At 44.4% G+C, this 22,372-nt stretch overlaps 1 protein-coding gene across 1 annotated transcript in view; it reads left to right on the top strand.

Annotated features, from left to right (window-relative positions):
- SPON1 (spondin 1) overlaps nt 1-11,742 on the top strand; it is a 273,677-nt gene extending 261,935 nt beyond the window's left edge. Inside the window, exons 11-16 of the mRNA XM_022555726.3 lie at nt 142-324; nt 2,592-2,762; nt 2,846-3,013; nt 3,881-4,045; nt 6,019-6,282; nt 8,126-11,742. Of these exons, the coding sequence (XP_022411434.1) occupies nt 142-324; nt 2,592-2,762; nt 2,846-3,013; nt 3,881-4,045; nt 6,019-6,282; nt 8,126-8,289 (1,115 nt within the window). The 3' untranslated portion in view covers nt 8,290-11,742. The remainder of the gene's footprint in view (nt 1-141; nt 325-2,591; nt 2,763-2,845; nt 3,014-3,880; nt 4,046-6,018; nt 6,283-8,125) is intronic.
- Nucleotides 11,743-22,372: the final 10,630 nt, after the last annotated feature.

Genomic DNA, 22,372 nt, shown 5'->3' with positions numbered 1-22,372 from the left:
GCATCCCCGGAGTACCCAGGCTCCCGGAGGCTGGGCAGACAGCGGGGATTTTCTTGTCCCCGCGTGAGCTCGTCTGGGGAGAGAGGGCCAGTCACAGCTTCCACAGGCTCCCAGGAAAACCATGTCACATACTCTTCCCAGATGACACCCCCGAAACCTGCATCTACTCCAACTGGTCCCCGTGGTCCGCCTGCAGCTCTTCCACCTGCGACAAAGGCAAGAGGATGCGGCAGCGCATGCTGAAGGCGCAGCTGGACCTCAGTGTCCCCTGTCCCGACACCCAGGACTTCCAGCCCTGCACGGGCCCGGGCTGCAGCGATGGAGGTGACGAGACACCCAGGCTCGAGAAGGGAGGGTCCTGCCTGGCCGTGCCAGCCTCTCATAGCTGGTCAGGTAGCACCCCCCCCCCCCAGTGGGGCACTAGGACCCTGACTGTATTTGTCAGTGGGAACCACCAAGGGCAGACTCCCATGTCCAACAGTATCTTGAGGGCTGTGAACACGGACATGTCTTATGACATCAAAAGAATTGAGATTAACTGACCCCCCAGCCATGGAAAAAAATAGACACAAGTTACTGAAGAGCTAGCACACATCTTACTTATGACAAACAACAGATAGCAAGCTGCCTGCTTCTGGGCCTTAACTTCAACCTCTTTTTAAGAAGCAGGTGAAGAGCTTGGCCAAGATTGAATCTAAATCATTGCCCTAATTCTGTGTCATTCATGGACCCCGTGCATGTCCTACCTCAGCCTGGGTCAGAGCCCTCAGTTCCTTGCGTCAGGACCTTTGGACTGACTGCAGCAATTCTGTAACTGGTCAAAGGTCAGGCTTGAACTATAAGCTTGAACCACCCATGTCATGATGGCTCAGGCTTCAACATGGCACTACTCTGATTGCTGTGCAAAGGCCAGCTGCCTACTTTCCAGGGTACACTTCCTCTCTCTGACTGAACAGATCTATACTCTGTGCTCTGATCTTAACTGTCTCAGAGGTGTAACAAGGCAATAGGAAGGGATGTATAGGCTGGGCTGGTTTATGGCAGGAAGAAAATCATTTCCAAGCTGAGGATAACTGAAGGAAGCTCACCCACCACTGCAGGTCATTGACTCTCGGGCTCTTTCTGGGGCACAGTCTTAAATACCTCTCCTGGCTGCACTCCACAGTGGTTTATTGCTGTTTGTGCCCATGATAAGGCACTTCAGAAAGGAGTGAACCCTGCATGCACAGGCCATTCCTACGAACAGGCAGGCAGGAAGTTGTGACAGGACTGGCAACGCTGGAGGCTTTCTCTTTCTTGGGGTTGAGGGGAGGCAGATGGGTGGGCTGTCTGTGGCCTGCAGTGGGAAATGAGATCTTTAACCACCCCCTCTACAGGAGTGGAGTTCAGGTGGCTCCCAGGAAGTAATGACAATTCTGAAACATGTTGGGCTCTGCCTGGTGGTGTAGTTTTGGTGGTACACAGCATCAAGTTTACCAACTTATTTTTAATTGTACAGTTCAGTGGTATTGTGTACACACACACACACACACACACACACGCAACCATCACCACCCTCTATCTCCAGAACTCCTTTCATCTCGCAAAACAAACTGTAGACCCATTAACCACTAACTCTCCATTCCCCCAACCCCTGGCAACCACCGTTCTACTTTCTAAGAACTGACCATTCTAGGTATCTCATATAAGTGGAATCATACAGTATTTGTCTTTTTGTGACTGGCTTATTTCACTCAGCATAATGTCCGCAGGTTCATCCACATTGTAGGACGTGTCAGAATTTCCCTGTGTCTAATGTGGGTTCCAGCCATCTTTATTACTGCACCGCCAGCAAGCACTGTCTAGCAACACTGTCCATAGGTTCAATAACAACGTGTAGGCATCACCCATGTGCACGTGACAGCCTGCGGACATGTGCAGGAGGCTTCACACTCTGACTTCAGTCCTTTCTAGCCTCATCTCCCAGTGCCACACACAATACACTCGGTACAGGTTATTGCAGGAGCTGTTCCCTTCACCTTAAATACAGATATTCTCTACCCAACAAAAGTGCACTCAGATGTGCCCTCTTCTGTGAAATCTCACCCAGAACTCCAAGGAGCATCCCCATTCCAATCCACTGGGCTTATGTGTGTTTTGCAGTTTATGTGCCCATCTCTCGTTCTGGAGTAGATCAAAATCCGTATCTTACACATCTCTTTAACCTCAGTACATACCACTAAGCAGTCAGTAAGGATTTACTGACATGAGTAAATGGATGGGTGGATGGACGACTTCATTTCCCTCTTCTTCTTTAGAACAGGCACACACACATACACACACACTCCTATCCATCCAACCATCTTTCAAATGCGTCGTCATGAGACGAGGAGTAATCACGAGTGCTCCGTGCACTGGAAAAAAGCACTTCCTTTAAAGAACAATTCCTAGTTTAAAGATGTGTGCCTTTTATGTCGACTTCCATCCTCAACTGCCTAACTGCCCCTGAATGCCAGCTGGCCTTCTTGACGCCCGCCTTTGGGGAGTTTGGCTGGTCGTGCCGATCCCGGCGTCGTGGCGCCCGGTCTGCAGTATCTGCTCCTGTGTTGCAGACGGCTCCACCTGCACCATGTCCGAGTGGATCACCTGGTCGCCCTGCAGCATCTCCTGCGGCACTGGCATGCGGTCCCGGGAGAGGTACGTGAAGCAGTTCCCGGAGGACGGCTCCGTGTGCACGCTGCCCACTGAGGAGACGGAGAAGTGCACGGTCAACGAGGAGTGCTGTGAGTGGGGTGCCGGGCGGGAGGGGCGGGCGCGGGGCTCCCGAGGCTGCCAAGGCGACGCTAAACACCGCCGGGCTTCCCAGCTCCCAGCAGCTGCCTGATGACCGAGTGGGGCGAGTGGGACGAGTGCAGCGCCACCTGCGGGATGGGCATGAAGAAGCGGCACCGCATGGTCAAGATGAGCCCGGCGGACGGCTCCATGTGCAAGGCTGAGACGTCTCAGGCAGAGAAGTGCATGATGCCCGAGTGCCGTGAGTGGGCGTGGGAGAGGGGACAGAGGACCACAGCAGCCCTTACTATTACCACTGTCAAGGCTGGGCAGGTGCAAGAGGAAATATGGACCCCCCCCCATCCTTGCAGGGCACTTCTAGGAGGGAGAGCTATAGGTGTGAGGACATCATCCAGACCCAGAGAGTGGCCTCCTTTGAGAGGCATTCTGAGCAATGCTGGGGTGGCAAACTGGTGGCCTCTGGATAGAATTCACCTGTAGCTGTGTTTTATAGGGCCCCATAGCATCTTTCTTTTGGAGGGGGGGGGAATACATGTAGGCAGGTTGTGCATTCCTCAAGTCATCACAGACCCCCTCATTCTTGTTCTATGTGGGGACTTGCCTGTGGCCTCATGAAGCATTACAACCCCTCCTCTACGCACAGATGCACACAGGCCCACACATCACTACACAGATGTACACACACAGCCAAGTACTTACACATTCTAGCGATTTCAGCACCAAAGTGTCCAAAAACACATCATTGAGCCTATCTTTTAGTGCATGGTTCTTGGGGCATGTGGGATGTTTCTGTCTCTAGTAAGATCCTACTCAGACCCTCACGGGTGTTTCAAGTGGGACTTGTGTATTCCTATTACTGAGCCACATCTGATGCCACATCATGAGCACCAGCTGGATCAGAGGAGATGCAGGAGAGTGACAACAGCAGCAGTTAGTGGCCTGTGGAGCCACTCCTGGTTCCGGGGGGGGGGTCACTTCGGTTATCTGAACCCATTGGTCAATTTCACTTTACTCAAGGGGCTTGAGTGGGGGACAAAGGGTACAGGGCACCAGATCAAAGAAAGCAAAGGGAGCCTGTTCTCAGTGGCAAACCTGGCTCTTGGTCTAGACACCATCCCCTGCTTGCTGTCCCCGTGGTCCGAGTGGAGCGACTGCAGCGTGACCTGTGGGAAGGGCATGCGGACCCGCCAGCGGATGCTCAAGTCTCTAGCAGAACTCGGGGACTGTAACGAGGCGCTGGAGCAAGTGGAAAAGTGCATGCTGCCCGAGTGCCGTAAGTCCTGGAGCTCCTGGAAGCCACCTCTCCCCGCCTCTCCTTCTGCTAACCAGCCCTGTGCTAGCTCGTACAGTTATGACTGTTTGCTGGGCCCTGCATCTCTGTGTTAGCAGTTATTTAAACTCTCAATCTTCTCAGTAGTAAAAGGGGATCCCACTAACCATCTACAAAACACCCAAATTGTAAATGGCTGTGAAGTCTAAACAGGAGGCTTAGATGGAAAACAGTACAGGCTCGATAAAATGTATTTCATAGTTCTCCACCCCCCCCCAAGTTAGAGGCTTGTCTGGCCCATGGGGTTCTCTAAGCTTTTTAATTCTATTCCTCCTCCCTGTGACCAGTTTATTTACCCATGACCAAAGGGTAGACTTTAAACCAGTGACTCCTGTACCTTTGCAGCCTTGATAAGAAGACAGGCCAGCAAGTCAACAAGCTCAAAAGCTCCATGCCCACCCTCATCTCTTCTCAAATCTCACAGAGATTTGAGAAGAGATGAGGGTGAGTTTATTATCTGGGGACTAATTTCCAAGGAGAGAGCCCATTTTTTCTGGCTAGTCTTCCATGAGAGCTTCCCTTTCAGGTGGTGGAAAGTCAGACAGCCTTCTGTGCTTCCTCCCCTTACTCAGGCTGCGTGCCTGGGGACAGGTCCTAGCTCTGTCCCTTACTGGCTGCGTAAACTTCAGCACACTACTTAGCATCCCTGTCCCTCATCTGTAAAGTAGTGAGAAAAACCTCCTAGGCTGCTCTGAGAATTAAACCACGTAAGTGGTACAAAGTGCCGAGCACTGGACTTGGGAAGTGCAGACCTCCACCAATGTTACATATTACAGTTCCTGAGCTGTTTTAGCCAAAGTCATGTGTGGAGATGATGCAGACCGTCAAACTAAACAAAGCCTTGGGCTTTTACTAAGATCTACCCCGTGTTCAACACAGCTCACCAGAGCTGGGGCTCCAGAATGTTCTGAGACACTGTTAACTGACTTAAACAAAACTCTGTATCCACAGGGTCCAGTGAATTGAAGGGAGAAGAAAAAGAACATTTATGGAACACTTACTGTGGGCCAGAAACTGGGCTGAGAGCATTACTTAATTCTTACAACCTAATGAGAAAAATAACATTATCCCCATGCTGCAGATGGGAAAGCTGCCTGAGCTCCCACAGGGAGAAAAGGCCTAAGACCATGAACAAAATGAGTTTTTCCTAGATCCATCCAGCCGGGCCCTCACTTTGCAAGGGAAGCAGAGTTTGGAAATCATTTGCCTCCCTAGGAAGCATCCTGAGAATCACTCTAATGGGTTAGCTTTCGTCCACATTTGTGAGATGCTGGCTTAATGAGAAGACTCTGCTGGATCTCTTACCATGATAAACCATGACACCACTTGCTACTGCCCCTCTTCTCTACTGAATTTCCTATTTCTGGCTCCTGTGTTTTTTGCAGACTGCCACATATAAGACCCAGGATGATATGGAGAACAAGAGACACTGCCTGGGTCTTACTGCAGAAGTCACGATGTCCCTAGTATTAGTCCACGGGGGCAGCTCTGGGCAGCTCTGGAAAATGGCACCAGTGAACTGTGCCTTCCCTCAGAAAATCAGGGTCCTTGGCCGTGGGAAGCTAGTCTGTGCCACTTGAGGCTAATTTGACAATATTCTAGAAGCTTCGAGAGCAAGGCAAGAGGCTTTGAACGAATCTTCAAGGTCCCCCCAAAAGCCTCCTCAAATCATAAAGAGGGCGTAGCATGTGGGTTTTGATCTGGGCACCGATCCTGCATCTACTGCTTACCAACCGTGTGGGCTGGATAAAGTCAGTCTGCCTCTTGGAGCCTCAGTTTCTTCTTCTGTAAAATGGGGTAACAGCACCTGCTTTGCATTTCCCATAGGCTTGTGTTGAGATGTTCAAAGGAGAGTATAAGTGACCGTATCTTGTTTCAGACATGAGATATACTCACGCCCATCTGTGTCTTGCCAGCCATTGACTGTGAGCTCACCGAGTGGTCCCAATGGTCGGAATGTAACAAGTCATGTGGGAAAGGCCACATGATTCGAACCCGCATGATCCAAATGGAGCCTCAGTTTGGAGGTGCACCCTGCCCGGAGACTGTGCAGCGGAAAAAGTGCCGCATCCGGAAATGCCTCCGAAATCCATCCATCCAGAAGCTGCGCTGGAGGGAGGCCCGAGAGAGCCGGAGGAGTGAGCAGCTGAGGGAGGAGTCCGATGGGGACCAGTTTCCAGGTACTGCCAAGTGTGAGGCTGGCGTTCAGGGAGATGTCAAAGCAGAGTGGGTCTGGAAGAACTTGTAGGAGTTTGCCAGTAAAACAAGGGCATCCCAGGCAGCAGGAGTAGTCATTACAATGGCACTGAGATACCAAAGAGCAAGATATGTTCAAGTAGTAAGTGGAAGGCAGAAGGAACACAGAGTATGGCAGAGGTGGGGCAGGAAACCAAGCTGGAGAGGTAGGGTAGGGACCAGACCATGAAAGGCCTGCTGATGACTTGATTCTGTAGGTGAAGGTTTTAAGCAACAGCGTGACTTTAACAGGCCTGTGCTGAGTGGTTTGGAGGTGGCAAAAACAGAGGCACAGAGGCTGGTTAAGTTTTCTCTGTAGCCCAGGAGAGAGATTGTGTGTCCCCCTCCTCCCGCATAACTGAAGGAGTTCCAGGACTTAAAAAAAAAAAAAAAAAGATCCCACCTAGAGCTTCACTGCTGAATAAGCTGATCCAAGCCAAGAGTGAAATGGTAGTTGGGAAGATCCGCGGTCAGTCTTGGGTCCAGGCCAATTGATGGTCTTTGGATTCCCTGGAGTGGGTAAGGAAGGTGCCGCATATAAGTGAAGGTTAATGGGTTTCTATTTTTAAAGGTGCAGCTCAAACTACCCCTTTTTTTTTTCTTCTCTCTTCTCTTCCTTAAGACATTACAGCTCCATCTAGGACTAGAGAAGTGCAGATATGCGGAGCTACCTGAAGGTCACTATTTTTCCACTAGGGAGCTGTTCCCATATCAAAATGTTGTCTAGGGCTTCCCTGGTGGCGCAGTGGTTGAGAGTCCTCCTGCCGATGCGGGGGACACGGGTTCGTGCCCCGATCAGGGAGGATCCCACATGCCGCGGAGCGTCTGGGCTCACGCGGAGCGTCTGGGCCCGTGAGCCATGGCCGCTGAGCCTGCGCGTCCGGAGCCTGTGCTCCGCAACGGGAGAGGCCACAACAGTGAGAGGCCCGCGTACCGCAAAAAAAAATGTTGTCTATTGCACATGGCAGTCAGTTGGCCAGTCAACAAACATCATGCCCAACTATGTTCCAGGCAGGCACTATGACATAAAGCTCAGCGTAGTATTGACTGGATAATCATAAATGTAATTAATTGGATCTACAATGGAGTAATGTATAGAGTGCTATGGAAGCACTGTTTTTTCTTTTTTTAAAGATCTAACCTTGGGGTCAGGGAAGTTTTCTTTGAGAAAGTCATGTCTATTTACACAGGAAAAATAATCAATTGTACCTGAGTTAACTTAGTACTTGAGAGGCTAAGTACCTGGGGGTGCAAAGCATAAGAGAGAGTGGTTAACTGCTCCTTGAGTGGCTGCAGCATTAACAAGCCACCCCAAAACAAACAAGTCACTACTGTCAGGCGGTGGCTCAGCTGGGGCTGGAAGGTCTAGATTGGCCTCACCTGTGTTTCTGGAGCCTCTCTCCACTTGGTCTCTCCAACAGATAGCCAGGCTTGCTTGCACAGTGGTGGAAAGGTTCCCGACAACTTTTCTCAAGCCATGTTTGCTCATGTCCAATTGGCCAAAAGCAAGTCATAGAGCCAAGCCCAGATTCAAGAGGTGGAGAAGCAGACTCTGCCCCTCGATGGGGAAGAGCTGCAAAGTATTTATGGCCAATTTCTGCAGTCTGTCACGTATAAGCTAACAGTCCCTAATAAGGACTCTAGCCATTATTTAATTCAACAAATCGTTACATACAAGAGCAGAAAAGCCCAGACAACCAACTAAGTTTGACAGCTGTTTACTAGAGTTCAGCTTCCTTGTTCTTTCCTCGTGTCTGCTGGCCTAACCAGGTCTTCTCATGCTTTCAGGCTGCAAGATGCGCCCGTGGACAGCCTGGTCAGAATGCACCAAACTGTGTGGAGGCGGGATCCAGGAACGCTACATGACTGTAAAGAAAAGGTTCAGAAGCTCCCAGTTTACCAGCTGCAAAGACAAGAAGGAGATCAGAGCATGCCATGTCCACCCGTGTTAACAAGGGTACACGTTTCCCAGGGCTGCACTCTAGACCCCTCAGAGTCACCAATGGCTGGATTGTTTGTTTGCTTGTTTGTTTAAGGCAATTTAAATCGTGTACACTAGTTTTCATTTCTGCAGTGTGGTCTGCCCAGTAGTCTTGTGGATGCCAGGGACATCCTTCTGTACACTTCTTGGTGGGCACAGACTGAGGGGGTGCTCCCTCATCCTCAGCCAGCCCTCAGCCAGCACGAGTAGTGTCAGCCACCTGTACTGAATGGAAACGTGTCCCTCTGGAGCACCCACCTGGGTGGCAGGAAAAAGACCCCGGCCTCCTGCACACGGAGAGGCAACTGTCTGCAGATGACTCTGTGCCTGGTGCCGGGGCGCAGCATGGGGGAGACAGTCCCCGTCAGGTGGAGTGCAGATTCCCCTCATTCTCGTCTGGCCTGCTCCCTCTTGCAGGAAACTATTGTTTGCTCGTCTCTTCTCATTTAGTGGAACTTTAGGGCCCGTTGTTGAGTCTCCTCAGTCATCAACAGTTCTTGGGGAAAACAGCTGGCAGACATGAAGAGAAGCCCTGATGGTGGGTGGCTTTTCTTCTTTCACCGAGAAATGCGTATGTATCTCAACCCCTAATATTGGTTCTTGATGCCCCAGAGGAAAGAAATGATGGCTACTTTATTTGAACATAAGGTAACCAGTTCTTACACCTGAGGTAAAAGGTACTAAGTCTAGAAATCATTTTTCCCTTCTTTTTGGGGTTTTTTTGGACACAATTCTCTTAGGAAGCCAGCCTTACGAACCTTCTGATGTTAGATCCTGACTAGAACCAAGGCCAAGGCAGCAAAACTGGCCTCTATAGCAGTCCCAAACCTGAGTTTTTAAAATCTTCCGACACAGACTTTTAAGTTCTCAAACCAGTTTCTAACAAGAAAACATTTTTTCAGTTATGCAAACATTTTGTTAAATCTGTCTGCAGCCCACCAAGCCAGTCCTTCAACAGAAATACTATCTCTGTACTTGAGAGGGTTTCTTAGAAAAAGTGTTTCAGAGGCCAAGAAAGACGACAAATCTAGGGAGAAAGGAATGTTGCAGAATCAAGCTTGGCCGTAAAATCTGGTGGGAAGTCAAACCTATGTCAGCCCTCCACACCAGGGGTCTGGTCCTCTGACACAACCATAGAGAAAGATCATGGTTTTCCATCCCCTTCCGAGCACTCATAAGCACACCAAATTCAGGGAGACTGACTATCAAGGATTAGTGTAAAAGGTCATTTTACCGAGTTGCGTCCATCAGCAGTTGTTACTCATTCATTGTTAAAATTACCGTTTCATTTCTGTTGCAGGCCTTCTTTATCGTGCTTAATCCAAATATGTACCATGGATGAGATGCATACATTGCTTTGAATACACTCTGCATTAAACACATCAGGATATTCCAAACACAACATATATATATGCTATAGCCTTGAATCTGTACTATTTTCTTTAACACAAGAGAGACTGTTCAATAAAAAACTCATTGGGTCTGTCTTTTGTGTTTTAGTTTTAAACTAATTCAGTGTTCAGAAGGTTGGGTCTTTTTAACAATTGTTTCCATTTCAATCAGAGTCAGCAAAGGATATGCCTTTTGCACCCTCATTCTGGAGGGACCACTATTACCAATTCCTGAGCTCTCTGGAGGTTTGAGTTGTTTCCAACGTTATTTTTTAAATCCTTAAGTGAACTGCTTTCTCCTCCCACAAAGCAGCACAAAATTTAAACAAATAAATAAGAAGTTTAATTTCTACTTGGACAAAAAAAAGTCCTGATACAGAATCTGCTCGCTTTTGCAACACTACTCTTAGCTACCCACACGCATCCTTCCTCTCAACCCATGAAAATCATCAAAGTTCCATATAATGTATATTCCTAAGTAACTCTAAGGACAAGCCACCCTAGTATCGCATGTTCCTATTTGGTCCCATTTTTAATCCAAATTTTGGAGACTTAAAACCAGGCACCTGGTTAATGGCTGAGAATGGATAACATGTTTCTTGTTACATAAGTGTTAACTCTTTTTTTGTTTGCAAGGGGGAATTTTTAAGAAACATCAACTCTTTCTTACCAAAGTCTTGTGTTAGGTGGTTTATAATTTCTCCGGCTAACCAATCATTTTGGAAATAAAGACTTTTTACTACAAAAATGAAATTTGTTTGGACTTGAGATACCTGAGATAGTAAACAGATCATAAGACACCCAGTTAAAAATTGCCATATAAAGAACAACTGTAATTGTTGTATTTTTGTCATCAATGCCAAACCACTTGGACGCCAATTTACATCCACATTTTAAGATGAAAATAAGTTCAGCGATATATTCCCCAACCAGACATGGGGTCACTCACCTGTCACCTTGCCAATGCATTATTTGAAGGAAATCTGTTGTAGCAAATAAGAATAAAGCCTGGGCTTCTTCAGACCCAGAATTGAAAAAATTTAAACAATTTTGTGCTTTTTTTAATTTGAACTTTGTGTATTAAACGTGTTTTAGGCATAGTCAAGGTGTGTGTACTTCGTCCATGAAGTAAGGATACATTACACATTCTCACATGACAACAATTCTCCAGAAACTTAGTCCAGGTCAAGTCCATGGCTAAAACGGCAAGACAAAAATTCACAATGTCAAATTATTTCTGTGACCTAACAGCCCATGTTTCAGTTTAAAGGAGTTAAATATTAAACCGTACTAGGACTGTGCAGTCCTTTTCCCGCCCCCCGAGTTAAATATTTATATCCTAAAGAAATGGACAGTATGTCCAAATAAGACTAAATATAAATGTTTAATCTCTAATTACAACACAGAGTCACGGAAGACAAGACATTGCACTCTTTGGTGCTATTAATTTTCATAACAGACAATTCATTTTGTTTTCATATTGCCCAAAGCAGGGAGAATGAACGAAAATAGTCCCTTTTGAAAAAGAGTGAGATACTGTAACAAACTATAAATAGCAGCTGAATGGTAGTGAGCATGAAGACAATTTTTCAATTTAAATCTTTTGAAATCTGTGAGCAAAAGATCTGTACTAAAATGTCAAATTTAAATGATGGCATCCCTGCTTTAGAAACACTGTCAGTACGCTCTGTCGGGCAGAGGAAGGAGTTGTACAACGGTTAAGCACGGGTAGCCTGGCTTCAAACCACTGCTGTTATTTTACCTTTTCTGGCCTCAGGCTTGGTCACAAGCTTTCTCACACTGAAGGGTTTCTCTCCCCCACCTCCACAATTAGCCAGTTCCCATCCTGAGAGTGAGTTCTGATGGTAACCTGGCAGTAGTTTCACTGAATGTGTTTTACCCCGCCAGTCCCCTGCTTCCTCATAAACCAAGAAATGCCCACTTTGTGCTGAAGCTGGCTTGAGCTGCATTTCTATCACTTATGACTCTAAGTTTCCTGACCAATAAAATACACATGCAATACTTCTACCCAGCCATCATCAGAGCAAAACGCGATTCCAGACTTTTCACTCAACGTAATGTCGTAACGGGAGATAGCATTCATTATCTATCGTTATCACTTTCTCATATTGCTCTGAATTCTTCATAAAACTCAGAATGTGTGCTTTAACTACTTCCTGGCTTTAGAACTGATTGGTAAAAGTTCTCGTATTTTAACAGTACTCCTATTTAAGGTAGTAATCCTCATAGTTTAACTGTTATGTGTTTAAACAGTTTTCCTTTACTTCAAGTAATTTTAAGTATTAGAAGGGAAAGGGGCCAACATCTTATTCAAGGCTACTGACTTGTTTACTCCACTTGGAGTTTATAAAAGTAGAGTCTCTACTTTTTGCTAGTGTTAGCATGCGACTCCTACTGGGTGATCTTAACCTGGAACTCACTAGCCCATCTAAGAACTCAGATGGGCCACTCAAGAAAAATACCTGGATCTCCTGCTCCCTCACCTACTACATTAGTGCTACTGAAAGAGAGACCACAGCCTGGGAGCATCCACAAACTGTTCGTTACCATCCTACAATGAGAGGCAGAAATTAAAAGCATTCAGAAACTTTTATAGTAATTTGATATTGCCACAATATCTGAGAGTATGATTATTTTTCTAACAGTTCATGTTTTGTATTACATTAGGAAATTGTATCATTCCACGATGGTGGAGGTTAAACATTTTTAAACGGGCCCTTTACCTCAGTCTGAGCGGCACTGCACGACGCCATTCTCACTCACCAGTCAGAAAGCCTGCGAACCACAAGCTTCTGAACCTCTCAAATGCTTCTGTACCTAAACAGTAATAGCTGCTTCCAGACTTGCACACCCACATATCTATGACCGAGTGCCCTGCACTGGCTCTTCTTCTTATGCCTCTAACATCCTACCCTATCAAGCAATTCAACTGCCCCATCACCCTCTGACTTTGCCACAGAATTTCTACGAGTAGTAACCCAAACTTACTTCCCCCACTTCCTCTTCCTCCAATCACACCACAACCCACCATAATCTGGTCCCCCAAGCAGACTGACCAAAACAAATCTCTCAAACTCATCAGCAACCTCTAACCCTGCACTGCTGCCCCTTACCCCCCAGTCCTTGCGCAGCACTCAAAGCTCTTTACCACCCCTCAGCTTCCTTGACAATAGTCTCCTGGGTCTTTTCAATTATGGGCTGCTTCTCTTGGCTTTTTCCTGCCTTTTCATCTTTTAATTTCCTAAGTGTTCATTCTCCCCAAAAGTGTTACCCTGGACCTTCTCTCAAACACACCTCCTATCTCCGTCCACTCCCACCTCCTCAATCATTAGCTCAAAATAGATCAATTCCAAATCTGCACTTTTAGCCCCTGCCTCCTCTTTCATGCTCCAGTCCCCATTCCCCAGTGCCTTCTGGACTAACGCTGTATGTAACTGCCACAATCACCATATATTTTATTTCTATCACCAGAAGGTTGCCTGTGCTCCTTATCCATTCATCAAATGGTTTTCTGCACACGCCAGGCAAAGTGGGTAAAGCAGTAAACCCAAAAGACACAGTTCTGCCCTCACAGAGCTCATGATATTAAGGTACAGGTCAGACAAGACAGACAAAATAATCACAGGTGGGCAAGTGTCATGAAGTAAATACAGGGCAGTGTGGAATTAGAATGGGGTGGTCAAAGAGGGCTCTCTGAGGTGGCACCTAAGCCAGGAGCAAAAGGGTGAAACAGCTAATGGCAACAGTCAAGGGAAGCAAGTGACTTGGAAGATACTCCGCCAGTGCCAGGGTGTGAGAGAGCAAGTCGGCTTGAATGTGAGAGGCAGGAAGATGACACATCCTGCAGAATGTTTCCTTGTACACTATGGGGAGGGATTCAGATGTTAGTCCAAGTGCACTGAGACGATGACAGATTTTAAGCAGCAGTGTAACATTTAATTTATGGTCTAAAAAAGATCCCTTTGACTACTGAAGGAACGGCTTTGTGGGGGCAAAGTGGAAATAAAGACTACTTCACAGACTACTGCAATAACGTGGGTGTGAGACAGAGGGGCTTAGACAAAAGTAGCAGAACAAATGGAAAGCGAACAGATTCCATGATTCCAATAACCTCTCATCTAACCACCCCTCCTTAAATCCATACCTCTCCATCATGCATACTACACTAGACTGAATTCGGGCACTGCCTGTTCAGAAACCTTGGCAGTTTCCCATTATATACAGAACGGCCATCGTATTTAAAGCCCTCCACAACCCAAGCCCAGTCTACTCTGTAATTTTTTCCCCACTGCATTAAAATCCTTTTAGATTAAGGTTCCAATCCCAGAATACACCCTGCATGCTGCCAGCTCTGTGCTTCTGCCCAGGCTTTTCCCCAGCCATTCCACACCTCACTCTTCTCCTCTCTTCCCACCTCAAAGCCTACCAATCTGTCAAGCTCCAGCGAAAACATCACTTCTAATTAAGAAGCAAAGCTCCCTCAGATCTTCTAGGAGGAATATAAAGTATCACTTCTGCTGGACCTGAGAACTTTCTGCACACTCCTCACAGTCTGCCTTAACTCTACCCTCTCGGCATTTGTTTTTGTCACTCTGCATCTTCCTCCACTAGACACTGAGTAATTTGTAGGAAGGAAATCTATCCATTCCCCAGAACACCCAATAAAGCCTTACACAAAGAAATCTGTTCAAATTAAAATGCTTTTAGAAGCCACAACAAGACAGCAGGAGGGGCACTTTCATGACATAATCAAATCCCATGCCTGCCGGATGGGCGACCCACAAACTGGAAAATAATCATATCACAGAGATTCTCCCACAAGAGAGTCCTGAGCCCCACATCAGGCTCCCCAGCCTAAGGGTCTGGCATCAGGAGGAGGAATTCCCAAGGCATTTATTAGCTTTGAAGCCCAGCAGGACTTGAGTGTAGGAGGCCCACAGGACTGGGGGAAAGACAGACTCCACTCTTGGAGGGCACACACAAGGTTTCACGTACACTGGGACCCAGCACAAAGCAGTAACTCCATAGAAGCCGAGGCTGGACCTACTTACGAGTCTTGGAGGGTATCCTGGGGAGGCAGGGATCCACTGTGGCTCACTGCGGGGGGGCAAGGACACCAGTGGCAGAAGCCCCAGAGAATACTGATAGGTGTGAGCTCTCCTGAAGGTTGCCATTTTGGCATCAAGACCTGGCCCTACTCAGGTTCCAGTGCTGGAAGATCTCAGGCCAAACAACCCATAGGATAGGAACACAGCCCCACCCATCAGCAGACAGGGTGCCTAAAGCCACACTGAGCTCACAGCTACCTATAAACACATCCCTTAACACAGCTCTGCCCACAGGCAGCAGTCCCTCCCACCAGGAAGCCTGCACAAGCCCCTAGACCAACCTCACCCACCAAAGGGCAGACACCAGAAGCAAGAGGAACTATGATCCTCCAGCCAGCAGAAAGGAGACCACAAAGAAACTCAGACAAAATGAGACGACAGAGAAATATATTCCAGACGAAGGAACAAGATAAAAACTCACAAGAACAACTAAATGAGGTGGAGACAGGCAACCTACCTGAAAAATAATTTACACTAATGATAGTAAAGATGATCCAAGATCTTGGAAAAAGAATGGAGGCACAGGCTGAGAAATTACAAGCAGTGTTTATCAAAGAGCTAGAAGATTTAAAGAACAAACAGAGATGAACAATACAATAACTGGAATCAAAAATACACTAGAAGGAGTCAATAGCAGAGTAACTGAGGCAGAAAATAAGTGAGCTGAAAGACAAAATGGTGTAAATCATTTCCACAGAAAAGAATAAGGAAAAAAGAATGAAAAGAAATGAGGACAGTCTCAGAGACCTTTAGGACAACATTAAACACACCAACATTCGCATTATAGGGGTCCCAGAAAAGAGAGAGAGAGGGGGCCTGAGAAAATATTTGAAGAGATTAGAGTCGAAAACTTCCCTAACATAAGAAAGGAACCACTCACTCAAGTCCAGGAAGTGCAGAGAGTTCCACACAAGATAAACCCAAGGAGGAACATGCCAAGACACATATTAATCAAATTGACAAAAATTAAAGACAAAGAAAAAAGTATTAAAAGCAACAAGGGAAAAGCAACAAATAACATACAAGGGAACCCCCATAAGGTTATCAGCTGATTTTTCAGCAGAAACTCTACAAGCCAGAAGGGAGTGAACGATTAAAGTGATGAAAGGGAAGAAACTACAACCAACAATCCTCTATCCAGCAAGACTCTGATTCAGATTCGATGGAGAATCAAAAGTTTTACAGACAAGCAAAAGCTAAGAGCATTCAGCACCACCAAACCAGCATTACAACAAATACTAAAGGAACTTCTCTAGGCGGAAAATAAAAAGCCAAAACTAGAGTGAAGAATATTATGAATGAGAAAGCTCACTGGTAAAGGCAAATATAAAGTAAAGGTAGGAAATCATCCACACACAAATATAGTTTCAAATCCAGCAATCGTGAGGAGAGTACCAATGCAGGATATTGGAAATGCGTTTGAAATGAAGAGATCAGCAACTTGAAACAGTCTTGTTTATATATAGACTGCTATATCAAAACCTCAAGGGAACCACAAACCAAAAATCTATGTTAAATACACACACAAAAAAGAAAAAGCAATCTAAACACATCACTGAAGATAGACACCAAATCACAAAAAAAGAGGAAGGGAAGAAAAAGACTTCCAAAACAAATCCAAAACAATTAACAAAACGGCAATAAGAACCTTCATATCAATAATTATCTTTAATGTAAATGGATTAAATGCTCCAACCAAAAGACACAGACTGGCTGAATGGATACAAAAACAAGCCCATATATATGCTGTCTATAAGAGACCCACTTCGGATCTAGGGACACATACAGACTGAAAGTGAGGGGATGGAAAAAAGGTGTCTCTGCAAATGTAAATCAAAAGAAAGCTGGAGTGGCAATACTCATTATCAGACAAAATAGACTTTAAAATAAAGAATGTTGTAACAGACAAAAAAGAACAGTACATAAAGATCCTGGGATCAAGCCAAGAACAAGATATGACAATTGTAAATACATATGCACCCAACATAGGAGCACCTCAATATATAAGGCAAATGCTAACAGCCATAAAAGGAGAAATCAACAGTAACACAATAATAGTGGGTGACTTTAACACCCCATTTTCATCAATGGACAGATCATCCAGACAGAAAATCAGTAAGGAAACACAGGCCTTAAAAGATACATTAGGCTGAATGGACTTAATTTATATTTATAGAACATTCCATCCAAAAACAGCAGAATCCACTTTCTTCTCAGGAGCACATGGAACGTTCTCCAAGTCAGATTACATCGTGGGCCACAAATCAAGCCTCAATAAATTTAAGAAAATTGAAATCATATCAAGCATCTTTTCTGACCACAATGCTATGAGATCAGAAGTCAACTACAGGAAAAAAGCTGTAAGAAACACAAACACATGGAGGCTACACAATATGTTACTAAACAGTCAGTGGATCACTGAAGAAATCAAAGAAGATATCACAAAATACCTAGAGAAAAATCACAGCGAAAACACAACGATCCAAAACCTATGGGACACCGGAAAAGCAGTTCTAAGAGGGAAGTTTATAGCAATACAATCTTACCTCAGGAAACAAGAGAAACTTCAAATAAACAACCTAACCTTATACCTAAAGTAACTAGAGAAAGAGGAACAAGCAAAACCCAAAGTTTTGAAAGGAAAGAAATCATAAAGATCAGAGCAGAAACAAATGAAATAAAGATGAAGAGAACAATAGCAAAGATCAATGAAACTAAAAGCTGGTTCTTTGAGAAGATAAACAAAATAGATAAACCTTCAGCCAGACTCATCAAGAAAAAAGGGGAGAGCACTCAAATCAATAAAGTTAGAAATGAAAAAGGAGAAGTTACAACTGACACCACAGAAACACAAAACATCATAAGAGACTACTGCAAACAACTCTATGCCAATAAAATGGACAACCTGGAAGAAATGGACAATTTCTTAGAAAGGAACAATCTCCCAAGACTGAACCAGGAAGAATATATGAACAGACCAATCATAATACTGAAACTGAAACCGTGATTAAAAAACTCCCAAGAGGGACTTCCCTGGTGGCTCAGTGGTTAAGAATCTGCCTGCCAATGCAGGGGACACAGGTTTGAGCCCTGGTCCGGGAAGATCTCACATGCTGCAGAACAGCTGAGCCTGCACTCTAGAGCCCACAAGCTGCAACTACTGAGCCCACATGCTGCAACTACTGAAGCCCACGTGCCTAGAGCCCATGCTCCACAACAACGGAAGCCACCACAATGAGAAGCCCACACACCACAATGAAGAGTAGTCCCCGCTCGCCGCAACTAGAGAAAGCCCGCGCACAGCAATGAAAACCCAACACAGCCAAAAAATAATTAATTAAAAATAAAAACTCCCAACAAACAAAAGTCCAGGACCAGCTGGCTTCACAGGTGAATTCTACCAAACATTTAGAGAAGGGTTAACACCTATCCTTCTGAAACTCTTTCAAAAACTGCAGAGGAAGGACCACTTCTGAACTCATTCTATGAGGCCACCATTACCCTGATACCACAACAAAAGATACCACAAAAAAAGAAAAGTACAGGCCAATATCACTGATGAACACAGACATAAAAATACTGACCAAAATATTAGCAAACCAAATCCAACAATACATTAAAAGGATCATACACTAAGATCAAGTGGGATTTATCCCAGGGATGCAAGGATTCTTCCATATCCGCAAATCAATCAGTGTGATACACCACATTAACAAACTGAAGAATAAAAACCATATGGTCATCTCAATAGATGCAGGAAAAGCTTCTGACAAAATTCAACACCCATTTATGAAAAAACTCTCCAGAAAGTGGGCACAGAGGGAACCTACCTTAACATAATAAAGACCATATATGACAAACCCAAAGCTAACACCATTCTCAATGATGAAAAGCTGAAAGCATTCCCTCTAAGATCAGGAACAAGGCAAGGATGTCCACTGTCACCACTTCTATTCAACACAGTTTTGGAAGTCCTAGCCATGGCAATCAGAGAAGAAATAAAAAGAATACAAATTGGAGAACAAGTAAAGCAGTCACTGTTTGCAGATGACATGATACTACCCATAGAAAATCTAAAGATGCTACCAGAAAACTACTAGAGCTCATCGATTTCAGTAAAGTTTCAGGATACAAAATTAATACACAGAAATCTGTTGCATCTTCCTATACACTAACAACGAAAGATAAGAAGGACAAATTAAGGAAACAATCCCATCTACCACTGCATCAAAAAGAATAAAATACCTAGGAATAAACCTACCTAAGGAGACAAAAGACCTGCACTCTGAAAACTATAAAACGCTGGTGAAAGAAATCGAAGATGACACAAACATATGGAAAGATACACCATGTTCTTGGACTGGTAGAATCAATATTGTCAAAATTACTATACTACCCAAGGCGATCTACAGATTCAATGCAATCCCTATCAAATTACAATGGTTATTTTCCACAGAACTAGAATGAAGAAATTTTAAAATTTATATGGAGACACAAAAAACTCCAAATAGCTAAAACAATCTTGAGAAAGAAAAACGGAGCTGGAGGTATCAGGCTCCCTGACTTCAGACTATACTACAAATCTACAGTCATCAGAATAGTATGGTAGTGGCACAAAAACAGAAATATATTAGATCAGTGGAACAGGATAGAAAGCCCAGGAATAAATCCACACATGTATGGTCAATTAGTCTACAACAAAGGAGACAAGAATATACAATGGAGAAAAGACAGTCTCTTCAATAAGTGGTGCTGGGAAAGCTGGACAGCTACATGTAAAAGAATGAAATTAGAACACTCCCTGACAACAAACACAAAAATAAACTCAAAATGGATCAAAGACCTAAATGTAAGGTCAGACACTATAAAAATATAAAACTCTTAGAGGAAAACATATGCAGAACACTCTTTGACATAAATCGCAGCAACATCTTTTTTGACCCACCTCCTAGAGTAATGGAAATAAAAACAAAAATAAACAAATGGGACCTAATTAGACTTAAAAGCAAAGGAAACCATAAACAAAATGAAAAGACAACCCACAGAATGAGTTGAAAATATCTGCAAATGAAGCAACCAACAAGGGATTAATCTCCAAAATATACAGACAGCTCATCCTGCTCCAAGTCAAAAAATACACAAACAACCCAATCAAGAAATGGGCAGAAGATCTAAGTAGACATTTCTCCAAAGAAGACATACAGATGGCCAAAAGCACATGAAAAGATGCTCAACATCACTAATTATTAGAGAAATGCAAATCAACACTACAATGAGGTTATCACCTCACACCGATCAGAATGGCCATCATCAAAAAGTCTACAAACAATAAATGCTGGAGAGGATGTGGAGAAAAGGGAACCCTCCTATACTGTTGGTGGGAATGTAAATTGGTACAACCACTATGGAGGTTCCTTAAAAAACTAAAAACAGAACTACCACATGATCCAGCAATCCCACTCCTGGGCATATACGCAGAGAAAACCATAATCCGAAAAGATACATGCACCCCAATGTTCACTGCAGCACTATTTTACAAGCCAAGACATGGAAGCAACCTATATGTCCATTGACAGAGTAATGGGTAAAGAAGATGTGGTACATATATACAATGGAATTATTATTCAGCCATAAAAAAGAATGAAATCATGCCGTTTGCAGCAACATGGATAGACCTAGAGATTATCATGCTAAGAGAAGTAATTGAGACAGAGAAAGACAAATATCATATGATATCACTCATATGTGGAATCTCATTTTTTAAAAATGATACAAATGAACTTATTTATAAAACAGAAACAGACTTACAGGTATCAAGAATAAACTTATGACTACCAAAGGGGAAACTTGGTGGGGAGATACAAATCAGGAGCTCGGGATGAACATATACACACTACTATATGTAAGATGGATAACCAACAAGGACCTACTGTATAGCACAGGGAACTCACTACTCAGTATTCTGTGATAACCTATATGAGAAAAGAATCTAAAAAAGAATAAATGTATGTGTAACTGAATCACTTTGCTGTACATTTGAAACTAACACAACATTGTAAATCAACTATACTCCAATAAAATTAAAATTAAAAAAAATTAAAATGCCTTTTTTCTAAAAAGTACTTTGAAACTTTATAAGCAGTCACTGGTTAAGTACCTTTAAGTGAATGATATTGAAAAGTGATCACTTTATCATCATCTCCCATTTACCTGCCAGTTACCTGTTCAATGGCATCACTATGTATAGGAATGGGAAAGAAAGAAATTAAACCAAGTGATGACGAACAGTTAGAGGAGGAACAAGTTAGACCTTAAGTATATACAACTTTGTTACACTGAATTTTTTTTTTTTTTTTTTTGCGGTACGCGGGCCTCTCACTGTCGCGACCTCTCCCGTTGGCGGAGCACAGGCTCCGGACGCGCAGGCTCAGCGGCCATGGCTCACGGGCCCAGCCACTCCGCGGCATGTGGGATCTTCCCGGACCGGGGCACGAACCCGTGTCTGCTGCATCGGCAGGCGGACTCTGAACCACTGCGCCACCAGGGAAGCCCTGTTACACTGAACTTTAATAGTCAAAGGATAAAGTATATATATATATAACAAAACTCTGAAGTCCCAAATTTAGAGAATCATCAGTGTAAGAGGTGTGTCAATAGGGCATAATGTTCAATTCTGAAACATTGTAAAGCCCTAACCAAACAATATAGGGAGAAAATTCCTAGGACAGAAATTCATGACTGTTAATTCAGGAAATCCTGCTTGAAAGAATTTCCACATTCATAAGACATTCTGAAGTTGGGAGTGTAATTTCAAATGCTAAATGTGCTGAAGAGCAGGATTGGCAAACCATGGCCCACAGATCACATCCAGTCTGCCATCTGTTTTTGTACAGAATTATCTTTACAATTTTAAAATGAATTTTTGAAAAGAATTCAAAAGATTAATATTTCATGACACACGAAAATGACATGGCGACTTCCCTGGTGGTCCAGTGGCTAAGACTCCGTGCTCCTAATGCTGGGGGCCCAGGTTCAAACCTTGGTCAGGGAGCTAGATCCTGCAGGCCGCGACTAAAAGATCGCGTGTGCAATCGTGTGGGCCCGTGGGCCCCAACTGAAAGATCCTACGTGCCGCAAGGAAGATCGTGCGTGCCGCAACTAAGACCTGGTGCGGTCAAATAAATAATTTTAAAAAAAAAAGGAAGAAGAAAGAAAATTATATGAAATACAAACTTCAGTGTCCACAAATAAGGTTTCATTGGAACACAGCCACATTCTTTCATTTATACATTGTTTATGGCTGCCTTGGCACTACAATGGTAGTGCTAAGGGGCTGGCACAACAACCACATGGCCTGCAAAGCCCAAGGTGCTATTTACGAACCGGCCCTTTAGAGAAAAAGTTTGCCAGCCTCCAAGCTAGAGAGGAAAACACAATGGCCACACAGACAAGGACTATTTGTGTCACGAGACTGGCCATTCTCTGTGAGAAAAGATTTCAAGTCATGGATTGATGGCTACAAGGTACCTCTGAT

The sequence above is a fragment of the Delphinapterus leucas genome, chromosome 7 (genome assembly GCF_059928025.1).
Source record: "Delphinapterus leucas isolate spDelLeu-1000000601 "Yukka" chromosome 7, BTC_Dleu_Yukka2, whole genome shotgun sequence".
In the NCBI taxonomy this organism is placed as follows: Eukaryota; Metazoa; Chordata; class Mammalia; order Artiodactyla; family Monodontidae; genus Delphinapterus; species Delphinapterus leucas.
This window is presented reverse-complemented; position numbering and strand designations above follow the sequence as displayed.